The sequence below is a fragment of the Anarrhichthys ocellatus genome, unplaced genomic scaffold, assembly GCF_004355925.1.
Source record: "Anarrhichthys ocellatus isolate YVR2014 unplaced genomic scaffold, GSC_Weel_1.0 scaffold26, whole genome shotgun sequence".
Lineage (NCBI taxonomy): Eukaryota > Metazoa > Chordata > Actinopteri > Perciformes > Anarhichadidae > Anarrhichthys > Anarrhichthys ocellatus.
In genome coordinates, this window is record NW_022280056.1 from 634,451 (window position 1) to 649,564 (window position 15,114).

Here is a 15,114-nt window from a genome sequence, read left to right on the forward strand (position 1 = left end):
TTTCCTTTTTTTTTTTCTTTTTGTTTTTTTTTTTTTTTTCTCTCCCCCCCCCCCCCCCCCCTTACAGATGTATTACAGTGACTGTACGCGACTCTGCTCCTCACTGATCCACTGAAGCTGCTGCTGTTCAGAGGTTTAATTGGATATATGCAAATCCGGGCAAACTTTAAGGGAAGAATAAAGGGATTAAAGTGCATTAAGGAGCCAGGAGTCTGGAAATGGGAGTACACACTTATGTAACACACAAGCACACATACATTATAAAGTACGCATACACAAGCAGGCACAAACAACTATCATTCACAGATGCACACGCAGGCTGGCATTATTTAATCTTTTGATCATGATCAACAAATCCCATAAAAAGACAACAACCAGCAATGAATGTATCCCACTAACAAGAACTGTAGCCATGATTTACAGCTCCATTGTCCTCTAAAAACGATTAAACACACATTAAAGAGCCATGCTCATCGATTGGTATATTGGTGTTGTTTGGTCTACTGTGATGAAAATGTAGTTTATTCCTCTCAGCAGGATAAACACGTCCATGAGCACGCTCGACGATGTCAACAAGACAGAGCTCCTCTTCAAATATCAAAAATGCAATTACAGAGTTGTTTCAGAAGAGATCACACTGGCCGTGTCCTTTAGAATGAAGGATTATGTCACTGTGTACAATTTCCAATTTTCCAATTGTGCTTTTAACAGGTTTTGGACGACACTGGATTTGGCTCTTAAACATAAGCTCAGGCTCCGGCTACTCAGACAAGAATTGTGAGAAGGATAAAATCAGCTTTTATTTTTATTCTAACAGTATGAAAGTGAGCTCTACAGAAGAAAACCATCTGTTTTAATGACCTGCTCAGCCTTTAAAATGGAGAAATAAGTTGTGAGAGGTCGACTGCAAAAAGAGGAACAAAGGTGCAAGACGCATAAATTTCCAGAAACCATTTGACAACCATCGGGCACAATTTCTCTGTTTCACAGCTGGCCACTGGCACCATGGCAGCTCACCAGTTTGGGGAAAAGGGAGAGAGTCAGACAAAAGAGTGTTAGAGACCCCTTAGTCACTGCATTACAGGGTGCACATGTCCAACAGTGAGGGGAATTGGCTGAGGCACATTTACAGGTACATATGAGGTCAGCAAGGCGGCCTCGCGGTGAGAGGGGAACGACAGAGAGGAGAGCTGATGTGTGTGAAGCCGGCCTGCCAGAGGGAGCAGAGTCTGGCATGCTAATCGACCACTTGAGACTGAAGGATAACAGGAGAGAAAAACTCAGACGTTGACGCTGTTGTGATCAGAGACAGCTGATGGGCCACTTTGATGCGCAGCATGGCTCCATCTCAGCTCGCACATGGTCGCTATGACAGCCTTACATTATGTTAATGTATTCAGTAACTTGTGCTCATTATCTTCAGAAATATATGTGCATTTAAGAGGGGTAAACTCAGATGTTGTACTGCTTTTGTGTTGTCAGCAGCTCATTTGTCTTCTCTCTTCATTTTGTTGAAGCACTTTCTGAGCTGTCAACATCACAAGAGCGCCTCATTGTCTTAAAGTGCGGTAAACAAAGTCCTTATGTATGCTGCAGAAAACAATAACTATTTTGGGTGAGTAGGGAATCCGTGGGAAAATGTGTTTAAACCTGTCTGGTCATTAAAAAAAGTGTTTCTGTGAAAATTTGTAAAAACTAAAGGACAGCCTTAAGGGCAACATATATAGAGGAACAAAATGGCTACGCACACAGCAGCACTCACAACGTGCATGTTAAACCAGAGCCAGAGATACAATAGCGTGTAAAAACAGTGGAACTAGATGAGCACGAGTAAGACTGAGAAGGCAGAGAGACTGCGAGAACCATCTCGGGATCACAACACTACTAGGTGGCAGTGTGTGCGAGCATTGCTTCTCCGCTCTGCTTGCTAACAGAACTTCCCTCCTAATCCTCTCCCTCTGTTTTCTCACTCCGTCCTCCCCCTCATCCACTGCTCCTCAGGTGTTGAGGCGCCATGCTCTGTTGCCGGCTAATTACCCACGTCGCTCTGAGATCCCCAAGCGGAAGTGACAGCTGTCTTTGCCGCCCTGCAAACCGCCGAAGGGCCTCCCTCCTCGGTGTGCCGGTGTTCCTGACAGAAGTGATGTCACAGTCGCTTCAGTCTCCACCTCAATTACAGTAAACCAGGACTGTGCTTCCTCTCTTGAGCCTCTGTTACTGCTCTCCCTTTACGTGGATCTTCCTTCTTCTCTGCTGAATTCTTCAGTCAACCAGTTCACTAACCAGTAGCCAGTATCAGATTCCAGTATGAAACGGTCACGGTGCTGATTCAGCACGCTGTCGGACGTAAACACGGAGGCCACTGAAGTCCACGTTTACACTGTAATTTACAATTTGCTGCAAAGTTGAAACCAGCAAAGTCGTGAGTAGACGATAACGAGGACGAGGTGAAAGAAAGACAATATTCAGCTGTGGCTTTCTATGGAGCAATGGCTGCTACTTCTGTGAATGCAGAGCCAAAGCTTGGCGTGCTGGGATTGTGACCTGAACGGCTTCACAGCGCACCAATGTCGATCTAGAGCGACGTAAAAGTCGCATGAATTCCGATGACTGTTCAGACCGAGGTCGCATTGTAAAAAAAAAAAAGAGTGTGAGGAAAGAGGAAAGACTGTGACCTGTTTATTCACAGACGGCACCTCAGCAGAGCATCTGCAGGATCTGGAATGGACAAGACTGGCTGAAGGCGGGATGTGTGAGCATAACTGATTTCAAAGACGCCAGCCAAAGTGAATACTCAGTGAAGCCATCGCAGAGAATGAAGGTTGCCAATTAGAGGCAATTATGTGATGCAAACCAACAGCTTGACTCCCACCAGAGCTAAGCTCCCGTTGTGACTAATCTGTCTGTCGGAGAAAACGCTAAACATATCAACTATCCTGTCCACGTAAGAACCACAGCGGGCGGTTTAGTGGGAAGCCTGGGTAGAAAAGTGAAGAGCAGGAAATGTAAATAGATACAAGCCTGAGGGAATCTGTAGGAGCACAACCCACATAATGATCCGTCAATTTGATAGCGCGTGGGAGAGTAAGGGATGGAGAGAAATTTTCCCTTTTTATATTCGCTAATAGTCACAGGAAAGGGATTTATGGATGTTCAGCATCTACCATTAGCTGGCCAATTGAAGATGGCCATGAAAAGAGTGGGATATGTACACTGGGTTGTGTTTCGAGGGGAGAGCGACTATTGTCTGAGCCTGATATAAATAGTGGGGTAAATAATAGCACGGTTAGCGGAAGCATTCTCACTGCGGCGACTTACCCAGCTCGCTGACCTCCCAGGTCTATAATTATCAAGGCAGCTTTTCTTCACACATCTGAGATCAAAGGACAGCTCAAACTCATCAATGCCCTTACCTCTCGCCCACAGCAATGGATACAGTGCTCAATAACAAGCGGCCATTATCATCAGCCAATCTGCCTCGGCTCCACGTCACCCGCTGGCAGAAAAAGAATCGACAGAAAATCCCATCTTGTTCACGGTCATTTTCCTGACCAGCCAGCGTGAAGCCGGAGCCGCTCTGAAAGATCACGACGGCGAGAAAATGTCCGAGACAGGACCGGACCCGTCTGAACTCTCGCACCTCGCCAGTGTGACAATCAATAGTATTTTTAGATGTAACCATCTCGCCGGCCTGATTGGATGGCACTTTGTGCAAACACATGTGCGAGTGTGTGTGTCAACTGGTAGAAGCACTTGTGTTTGTGATGGCAAGCGACAAGCCCGTTATTACTCTGCAGCGGGCGAGCTGCGGCAGGAAGGAGGTGCACAAACTGTAGAGATGCTGTCAAGCCCTCAGGCTGAAACAGCACTCTGCAGGAAGGAGAGATAGCTTATCTGTGTGGCCAAAGGTGATCGAAAACGGTGTGTGAGAGCAACGGCTGCCGATCCCTCGCAGAGTGCGCAGAATGGAAAACAAAGCATTTTTATTCAACAATAAATAATACGAATAAATCATAAACCAACGGATGATTCCTGCACCGATACCCCCACAGAATCTCACATTAAATATGGATGTGAGAAACATCGCCACACAAAGCTGAGTATTGTACATTGACTGCAGCAGTTCTGCCTACAGCTTGAAAAACAACAGAGAGGAATAAATCAAATCTAAACTCACCCGTGCAGCTCCTTGAGAGAAACCGAGATCTTGAGGTCGTGTCCCAGCACATGGAGGGCTGCGAGGATGTCGGCCCACTGCACCATCTCGCCCAGAGGACCCCCCTTCAGCACTTTGGGACTGAAAACATCCCCAGACTCCTCTGTCAGAAAGCCCACATGGACTAGAATCTGAATGCAGAATGATAAAAAATAAAATAAAGTCAAGGCAAGAGAAGAGTGCAGCGCACGCCAGCATTGTGTTCTGTTAATGCAACGTGGGCATTTTTGTTGAACCCTTTCTGCACTTGTTATTGTCGAGAACAAGTCATTATTTCCATCACTCTTTTAGATTTTTATATTCAGACAACCTCTAGTTTTGTTCGGTGACTAACTGAGATTTTGTGGGAGCAACTTTCACAAATGCTTTATTCAAATGGGAATAATTTCAAATATTTGTCATGGATCGGTGATTTTAAATATAATTGAGTTTCCAATGAAAGCGAGAAAGCAGAGTGACAGCAAAGCCACACTACGCAATTCTGAAGAATTACAATCAACTGTGCACAGAGTTGAAATGAAAATTGACTTGCGGAGAGCTAATTGATATGCAGAACGATGCACCAGCGGTTTAATTGCTGATGGGGAAGGATGGAACTTCCAGGCTGTTAAATATGTAATGAAATTAGATTTTTTTTTCTTGAAAAAAAACTTTCCATTTTATTCATCTACTAGACCACACATTGATTCAACTATTTGTTTAAAGGCGTGACAGTGAGTTCTCTCACTTCCACAGCTGTTTAGACAGACAGTCGTTCCCCGTCCTTAGTCCAAATGGCAAACAGAAAAAAAAACAAATATGCTATCACATTTCCCTTGAACTATACTACTGTATATTAAAAAGACTTTCCCCCTGTTTCACTGACTGGTCTGTATGTATCCGACTCGGCTAAATTGGTTTTCAAATGGGTGCTTTTCAGACTTAAAAGCCAATAACTAGAAACTTCTCCATATTTTCTTTTTTCAGTTCTGATACAAATACCAATACATTACAAAATGTCGTCTCCCACAGCGCTGACGCAACGGTGTGTGAGCCACAAAGCTGTTTAGCCTGCAGCGCTGTACACATGTATGAGTCCCACGTGTCAGATGTAAAACTCACCGCCAGAACAACCATGACAAATGTGGTCGGGCAGATTTCTCCGTTTAGCGAAGGAGGGGAAGGGAATAGCTTATTCAATTTGATAAAAATAGAAAATACACAGTGCTCACATACAGTACAAATACTGTTACAAGTCCTCCTGAAGGTTCAAATGTAATGACGTTTAGTCACCCTTGCAGTCCAAATAAAATAAAGTCTAAAGGGCCTAAAGGGGAGGAGGTCTGTGTTTGACAGCAGCTGGCAGGCTGAGAACAAGTCTTGTGTCGAAAATCTGTTTTACCCAGAAATAGTGTCTCACTCCTGGTAAGTTTTTTCCCATACCGGCACCAGCAGGAGAACCAGAGACAAAGTAAACACACTTTGGCTTCAGCTTCCCAGCCTTGGGCAAACAGTTTGTTTCTAGCGGTGGTACCGAAGAGTAGGGACGGCACCGACATCGAAATGGATCCAAGTGACGATTGCAGGTATATTTACAGTACATGTCGTTTAATGAACTGAGCGATATCATTAGCTACCCAGCCCGCAGACTGACATTCGCATTGCACTTTACCCCGCCATCATGTTCAACTCATTGTGCTTCCAGTTAAGAGTACAACCTGATAAAACCAACACAATACTGATGATTCATAACTCAAACATCACAAAGATAGCAGGTAAAGAGCATTAGGAGCTGAATATGGGTCATAAAGTGCACACTCAGAACAGCCAGGCAGAACAGGAAGTAGAAAAAACAGACAAGCTGGCAGGATACGTTCCACAAAATATTTCTCTTCTCTACAAATCTTTCTATTTTCTGTATTTCTGTTTCAGCGATTGAAGCCGAGCCTGCAGGGTCTGGTTGGTCATTTTGGAAGAGTGGATTGTTATTAACAGAACGGGCTTTGATTTATCCAACTGAAAACGTTAAAAAGAAGAAACATACACATGCCAGGATACTGTCAGCTTGTTTACACAAAGCAAAACGCTACAAAAGAATGTCTATTATTATCCCTTTTGTTTCGTTAAAGCTTTTTGAGTCTTAAGCCGGTTTTCAGCTACAGAGGGATTTGTAGAGAACTATTCACAGTTTCTGAAACGATTTGGTGAAACTGATGAATACAGTCCTCTGCCTCTTCACTATCAGAATGAAACATAATGACACTGGTCTATACTCCTTTGAGACATGCATGTAAATGAGTCACATATGTTAGACATGAATGAGGCTTCAAGCAAAAGAAACATGAAATGCCCCAGTACAGGTAAGGTTGTGTTTCTGTTTAATGAATAATTTATACATATGAAATTATAAGGTTACTGTACATTTCCTCCCTGCAGTGCTGTTAGCATGTGTTGAGTATACAGTATGTTTCTACTGGGGTGCTGACTTTGATAACTGAATTTAACACTTAAATGAGCGACTTTGAAATTCAAAGACAAAAACTGACAACTCCTCAACCGGACAACGCTGCAGTAGCGACCTCTCAATCACAAGGTCGCCAATCCCTAAAGCATACGCTGCATGTTGAATTTACTCTAAATGGGACTCCATAACAAATCCAGTGAGAAGTAGGGTCAGTTTCTCATAGACCTCTATACAATCAGACTTATAACCAGAGGAATCGAAAGTTTAAGGCACTTCCTCATTGGCTTAACTTCTCAGACTTGGAGGTTTGCCTTCTGGTTTGAAGGTTGTATCCAGGATGTACAACTGTTTCTGAGTCTGAGAGCCTGCGTCTGAGGGGCGTGACTTAGCAAAGGGTTCATTACCCACTTCTTTCTGACCCTATCTCTCCAGTTAGTCTGTTAAAATAAAGTCTTTAGCCCAGATAACCCTGTTGACCTCACTGTGAGCTCATCGAGACCAGTAAACTGAACTTGATGAGTAAAAGTGGACAGTAGAGATACCGTATACATCATGAATATGATTACTGTATATTCTCTGGCTAATACATACAGTACTTTTCACATGTGTTCAACAGATATGAAGGTCTCCATCTTTATTACCGAATGTCTCATTTATTGCTCACCTATCGCGTGGGTATAAACATAGTGTGTTGCTACGATGATGCTGTTATGCGCGCCAAGATTTTTACAGTTAGTCATATGTTCGACAGCGTAAATGATCCCACGTGTCAGGCAGTGGAACCTTATGTTGTATACGAATGTGGGTGTAGAGTGCATAGGGTGGAGAACAGCACTCAAAGCTGCACACATTTTAAAATACACGCCAGGAGGGGTCTAATGTCATTTCATCAAACGTCTGTTCCAGGAGGAAGTGCTCTTTGACACTTTGTGTCTCTGTAAATGTCAGTGATGAAACAGCATGAAAGCCAATCAATGCCCGCCAGGAGCAAATCTGCATCGTCTACGATGTCTGTTACTCAACATTCTGCGATTCACGCAAGTAGCTTAAGATAAAAGAAGACGTTAGTCCGATAAACTCACTGGTGTTTTGATCACTTAGCAGCCTAGCATGTGGGCATTAAAGGACTGTCTGGCTTTCTGATGTTTGATCCAAAACATCCTGATCTAAGAGGTTTTTTTTCTCTCTCTGTGTAATGCCTAAATTTGGAGCCAAGGAATATGTTTCCAGAGTTACAGAAAAAAACAAGAAAGAAAATCTGTAGAAAAGAACTTTTTACTGGCTCGTCATCCGCAGTCTGTTTGCAACCACAAGGCTTTGAAAAGATGAAACCGCAACACAGACTCATTCTCTCATCCCACACTTTCATCCTCCAGTGTGTGCAGAAGCATATTCACGTGTGCCTCGTATATAGTCACCCTTTTCTGCTCTCTCCAGTGGTTGCGGAGCTTGTCATCCAGCCGTCGAGCGGCGGAGGCCCACTGTGCCGCCATCCTTCGTATGCGTCTCTTCATGAAGCTCAGTGACTCTTTCCCGGTGCCCACCTGCTCCAGCAGAGCCCCGATGTCACACTGGAGCACAGCCTAGATGATAGGAGAAGTCAAAGTCACTGGAAAGAATCAGAAATGTAGAGAACTTCTGACGTGTTCTTTTCATGAGCCAGTGCTGAATTTATTTTCTGTAGGCCTTGTACAGACGTTCTACACCAGCAAATACTAAAAAAACAGGTATTTATAAATCTGAATATCAGGAGATCGGAGGTGGGATACTGACAAAGTGTAACCCTTTTCATTAGAGGAGACTGTATATAGCACAGAGAGCCCGTCCTATCCTGTTATCTGTTAGAGCCCCGGGGCTAGGCCTCTCAGACAGGTTGCCTGAGGGATTCCTGGATCATCCTCATAAATAGTCTGCTCTCATTTTACACCTCCTCGTCTGCCCACTATTAATCACTGCGCCGCATCCCAATAACAGCGTGCGAGTATTAATCAATGGAGTAACTGCATGAGGGAGCACAGAGGACTTAGAAATGTACAGAAGAGAAAAGTGACGCACACAAACACAGACCGTCTGCCTCCCTCGAATACACGTACGCCATAAAAGAGGCGGAGATTCTCTCAAAGACAAAATCAATATGCAGAGCTGCACTGTTCTCTCCCGACGCAGGTGAATTATCGCCCTCAAGAGCGAGTTGTGTGCGGCACGGCAAAATGCAGAGTACTCAAGGGAAGCCCTGGGATTAGTGTCAGTGAATGCAGGCTGGCAATTAGAGCAGAAGTTAGAACTGCATAGTGAAATCACATCAGGGCCCGTCCTGCAGGCTGTACATTACTCTGGGGAGAAGGTGAGGGGGATGGGGGGGGGCTAACAGTGGGACAGACCTTGAGGACTGATGGTAAGCAGCACAATGCATCATGTGTCGATGCTGAAAATAAAAAGTAAATGATGCAGAAAGGCAAACGGCAATGAAAACTGTGAATGACAGCCAGCGCCCCGTGAGAGACGGTGTGCAGTTGGCTGTAATAATTTTACCTTTACATCAAACTGTTGCCCTGTATAGGACAACAGAACGTTCCTATTTCTCCCCTTCAGCTAGCTGAATGATAACTGAATGATGAGGAGATGTTGTGTTACCTGTTTCTTGGGTGGAGGCTTCAAGGTGGGTGTGGCAGTCTGGTTCCTCCAGGCCAGTGGGGGGCAGAACCACTCAACCTCGCTCAGGTAGGCCAGGAAGGAGCAGTCTGAGCCGTCCACACCATAAAAGGCATAGCAAGGGTCTGAGGTCCAACGAGCCCGCATCCACTGGAAGACAAAAGCCCAAACTCTTGTCTCTCTAAAATACTATCGCTCACAATGTGGATATCAGCAAACCCTTACAATTGACAAAAGGCTGCTTTAACATGCATCCCTTGTGTCCGCTTACATGAACCTTTGATGCTCTGTGGTCAAGTACCCCAAATAATTGGTATTTGAAGTCAGTTTAAAAGTTTTCATGGCTTCCCGCTCACAGGTGGAGTCAATAAAAACAGCACGACGAGGTCATCTAGCGCAGTGATAAAGATGTTAGACGGGGCAGGATTTGTTTTTGGTGCTACGGTCAACTCATTTTCTGACATGCACTGTAGGCTGCAAAGAGTGGACATCCAAGGGGAGGAAGCAGGCAGGGTACTTAAACTGTGCAAACATGTCCCCCTCCAGGGTAGAGGTGCTTCTGTTTTTTTGCTGACGGAACAGAAAACCACTTTCTGTTCAAAAAACGCCTGAAAACTGAGGTTGAACTAAAGCAGGTGGCCTTTACGATCCACGCAAACTAGAACCGTTTCAAATGAGTATGTGCGTATAATGCATTCACATATTAGGGTGAGGGACTGACTGGCATATTTATGGAGGCCTACTTCATGCATAAACATGATTGTGATACTAAGAACGAAGAGCGATGTGCCCAGCACTAGTTTTAGCTCAGCTCTATATTTAAGAGAAGGCGCATATTTTACACACTTTTCTTCTTTGATATCCACACGTTAGGAGTAAGAAGCACACTTTGGACATGCTTTATTGTTTATGCTTATATTGTACACACTGCTGTGGCAAAAACCATATTTAGTTTTTATTCTTTTTTATATTCAGTTTTTTTGTTGTCGCTCAGACAAGCTGTTCCCCACAAAGGAGCCTTTATACGTCCTCTTGTCTTATTATACAAAATTGATGTTGCACCAAGATGAGTCCCCAGTGAAGGACAATGAGATATTCGCTCTCTGTGTGAAATAGTTTGGACTTAAGTGAGAGACAGTGTGAATACTTACATCCATCTTGCTGGGGCAGTCTGGATAACGGGGATCTTTAGGAGTCTCACATTGTCCTAACGTTCCTTCCCTGACTGCATGGAGAACAGAAACACACAGAGTATGTATCAAAGCCTACACACACACACACAGGCTCCAACAAAAAGACCACACACACCAGACACCGGCACAAATCAACAAAAAGGCTGCATTGTTTTTTTGTTTTCCTGTTCAGTTTCAGTGCACAAACACAAAAGTCAAACACAAAGAGGAAGGTCATAAAAACAAGCTGGCAAGAAACAAAATATCTGCAGTGTTTTTTGTTCTTTGGTCGATCGAATCAAAGCATCAATTTTTTATTCCATTATCTCGAAATTCTGTCAAGATATTAGATTTTATTATATATGAGGTTTAATTTGTGAATGCATCACCGAGCTCCATGAAATGCACATGTATAATTACCACTAGCCTTGGACCTCTCGAGACTGAACAGCGCTCATTTTGATCAAACATGGATTAACAGTGCTTCTCCTGGGCTTTTCCTCTGTTTGTCTTTAGCATTACAGCACACATCCTCCAGCCTTTGGGATGAGCAGAGATAAATTAGAGAGTAGTGATAGCTAACAAGCTCCTGTAAAAGCTTGGCCTCCCCCTGCTGAATGGCCAAGTCTCTGTTCCACCTCACCGGATTTACTATACATAGACTAGACCCCCCCCCCACCACCACACCATGTCTTCTTTGCTCCCTTTTCCTTCTCATCCCATCTTTCCTGTCTCTTTCTGCTGCTGTCACTGCCTCTCCTCTCCCTTTCCCGTCTTTCTTCTCCTCGAAGCCCGGCTCTAGTGAGTCTAATTAAAGGAGCAGTTCCAGCTCCTCCGCCAGCATCCTGCCAAGCGTTGAAGAGCACAATCACAGACAAATAATTTGCCAGCCATTCTGTCTGATTATCATGATGATGGCAGAACTCTCAGGATGAAAAAGTGCTCCTGCCTGCTGCTGTCAAAACTTAGCCAGGTGTCACATAAGCCTTATTTAAATGATATCAGACATTATGACAACAGGAGAATTATCGGATACATATTAATGAGAGAGTGAGAGCGAATAGCTTTCAGTTATAAAGTGCAATGTAGCGGATACAGGAGGGGAATTGAATCGTGAATTAAATCGTGCTGTCTGATTTCTTTTCCGCTCCCCAATAAAGAAATTGAGAGTGGAGGCTAATAAAGAAAGCTGACAGGCCCAGATCCCATTAACTAGGCAGTAATTTATCATCATGATTTAAACATCCTGTAGTCGTGTTGTTATGATACGGCAGCAACAATGGAGCACCGTGCTGCTCCTGCGCCCTGACACAAACACCGGCTTGCCATTTGAACGGGTAATGTGCCATGAATAAGGTCTGTCAGGTTCTATATGATCAACCAGAGAGTGCACATCTTAGACATAAATCATGCATTCAAGTGTTGGGCAGGATCGAGGCTTGACGGTCGGGCTTTACGTGGGCAGGAGGGGAAAAGTGTCTTCAGATTGGATGGATTTGAAATGAACAGGGGGGATTCATCTGAGGGGTTAAAGCTCTATTTGGTATTCTCCAGGTGTGCGAGTGTGTGTTTTGAATCGTACCTCTGCTGCTGGCCATGCTGCGCTGTAGGATCTGCTCCACCCTCACTGCCATGTCAGACATGTTCTGGGCTATGGCCTGAATCCGCTCCACTAGCCCTATAGGCTGGATCCTGATCACACATGTCACAAAGAGAAAGAGGATATCTACAATGATTCCACAACAAACAATCTTGTTATAACCTGAATTATCTTTAACCTGCAAGCAAGACACTTTCTCTTTTATAGCTCCCTTTCATTCCGCTGTATTTGTTGTTTTCCCACTGATGCTAATTCTCTCGAACTTGAGGCTTGAAATGGAAAAAGCTTTTAAAACACCGACAGATAATTCATTCGTTAAGATAGAAAAGTAACTTGGCATATTAAAGCGGGTCCCTGGGAGTGATGAAAACAAGAAGACAATTAGGTTGTTAGCGAATGTGTTTTAAAGCACTTGACCTCTGTGACCTGAAAGCTGGTGGCAAAACAATCAGGAAGCAACATTTACAACACAAAAGGAGATAAAGAGAAGACAATGGTTTTACAATATACTGTGTATGCAGTGTTATAGTTCTGAGAAATTTGTACCGTGTCTATGAGAAGCAGAGCAAGAGCAATCGTAGTTAAAGTTTCATCTGACACTAGAGCCTAAGTTCATCAGAATACATTCCGACACCTGCTGCTATATCTGCTCTATGAGCTGCAAACACCAAAGGTGAAGAGACGTCATCTCACCAAATGTTATCTTTCCATGGAACAAATGAAACTTCAAAAGAAAGAGCTTTCAAGAGTTTTCACATTTGCTGCAACACCTCCATTAATGCTTAATGGATTTATGCAATGAATTATTAAATGTTCTTGAGAACAACCTCAGAGAAATAAAATCTTTTTCCTGTTGGGGTCCGAAAGGAAAAAAAAGAAAGTTAGAAAAGTCCGGTTGACACGTCAGATATCTGCTTTGTGTGCAGCGGTGTGATGTCGGTGCAACTCTTCATGAAGCTAGTAGAGACTGAACCATTACTGTCAGTTCACTGCCACAGAAAATAAGAAAAGCAGAAAATGTTCACATTTAAGAACCTGGAGCCAATGTTCTGCTAGCTTTGCTTGAAATATTAATTAAAAGACTAATCTGTTATACAACTCCTTGAGTATTTGCTCCGGTTATCCACAGTAATTAATTAATTGACGAATTGTTGTAGCTCCAGCCACAAATAATTATTGCGATTATCCATTGATCTATCAATTATTTGAGGAAAACATTCGTCACATTTGAAATTGCTTGTTTCGTCTCACATACGTCCAAAGCTCAAAAGTTTATTAATTAATTTACAAACAAAAGTAATCAGCAGATGTTTGTCATTTTTACTTCATGAATAATTACTAAAATTGCTGGCAATTAATTTTCCACCAGTTGACTAATTAATCAATCAACTTATTCTTTCAGCACCACAAACTAGTGTTAGAAACTTCTGTACAATCCTGCAGCGGTATCTTTTGTATATATATAAAAAAATACGTTGTTAATGGTGTTATTTTACGTGTGATATTTGAATCTAGAGTTGGGGTACTTTTAGTGTTTAGAGAGAAAGTACAGCGATGATCTGTATGCATACACACTTGCTAGTTGAACTCTGCATAATAACTTGCAGTTACTGGTGAAACCCATTCAAAGTGCTTCTCAGCGAGATCCTTGTCTCTGCACAACATCAAGAGAACCAAGAGAAAAGTAAATCTTAACCTCAAATCTTTGCACTGCAACACATGACTTCAATGGTGTGTGCTGCCTTCGTTATAATCAACCAGCATTCATCATCATCATCATGGAACTGCTGTATCGCTGCCTTGTTCGACATGAAACCAAACACGCAAGTGAATTATTTTAATGAGCTCTCTTGCTGTGTAGTAGTCTGTAATTTCTGGAAATTACACAAGTCATTAAAGAGCTCTGAACATGGAAACTCAGGAAACTATTGGAACAGTGGTTCTGAGAGCAAGCAGTAAAACTCGGATTGCATTTCTGCGAGTGCGGCAGGGTAAAGCAATCTAACTGTGCTTATGTGCATAACTTAACATAATAACCTAAACCGCAATTTAATTTTTCCATGTGGTGCCCAGGAGGCAAGTGGTAGCCAAATCTTCTCATCTATACTTTAGACTAGCAGGTCAGCACAAATGAATTGCCAATTACACACACAAGAGTAAAGTACACACACAGACACACACACACACACTTGTAATTATCATGCAGTGGCACAGAAGCTTTCACTTGTGCAGACAGTGGTCAGAACCATCCCGTATTTACACTGGAGCGGCTATCAGCTGTTGAAGAGCAAGAGGACAGCCTAATCACTTTTTTAACGACATACCAGGTGGGCAAACTTGTTCCTGCCTTAAGCTCTCACCAGTAATCTCCAGGGTCAACCGCCTGACCTTAAGCCATGCAGAGTTTTTTAATCATCGGAGGTAAAAAACGAAGCGAGCAAGAGATGCATCTTCACCACCAAGTCAGTTTTACAACTGTTTGGCCTTTTGTCACTGTAACATTCTCCAGTTCAGTCCCCGAGAGGCCAATTAAATGATTGTAAAAACAATATGACAGAGTGAATCCACGGGGCATTTTGTAGACAAAATTTAATTCTGTGTAATATTAGACTGCCGATAAAAATAAATGCAGTGTTTTGGCCGGAGCGCAACACATATTTCCCCCGGGGCTGTTGAAAAAGCAGGTCAGGTGAGGCGTCGCACCTCTTCTGTCATTGTTCATCATTCGGTGTCAACAGCAGTTACACCGCGGCCAGACGAATTATAAACTTCATATCTTATTACAATATCTTTCAATTTATTATCAGAGGTGGTTTCATTACTCGTGTGTGAGGCGGTGCCGCCTCCACTGAAGTGCCTTTCGGAAGAGAGATATTTCCCCGGCTGTGAGGCAGAGGGGAGGTGATGTCCAGCAGCGAAACCAACAGCAAAGGAAGAAAACAGGAGGGAGCTTCCTCCTCTCCTCAAACCCAGAGCAGGTGCGGGTATATGAGGAAAGGTCTGTTGCCAAGGCAACCGCAGACCACACACA

At 43.4% G+C, this 15,114-nt stretch overlaps 1 protein-coding gene across 1 annotated transcript in view; it reads right to left on the minus strand.

The window, feature by feature from the left end:
- mgat5b (alpha-1,6-mannosylglycoprotein 6-beta-N-acetylglucosaminyltransferase B) overlaps nucleotides 1-15,114 on the minus strand; it is a 51,649-nt gene that overhangs the window by 18,726 nt on the left and 17,809 nt on the right. Inside the window, exons 4-8 of the mRNA XM_031861991.1 lie at nucleotides 12,066-12,175; nucleotides 10,463-10,536; nucleotides 9,294-9,461; nucleotides 8,078-8,242; nucleotides 4,178-4,347 (exon numbers count right to left, since the gene is read on the minus strand). Coding sequence (XP_031717851.1) covers nucleotides 4,178-4,347; nucleotides 8,078-8,242; nucleotides 9,294-9,461; nucleotides 10,463-10,536; nucleotides 12,066-12,175 — 687 coding nt within the window. The remainder of the gene's footprint in view (nucleotides 1-4,177; nucleotides 4,348-8,077; nucleotides 8,243-9,293; nucleotides 9,462-10,462; nucleotides 10,537-12,065; nucleotides 12,176-15,114) is intronic.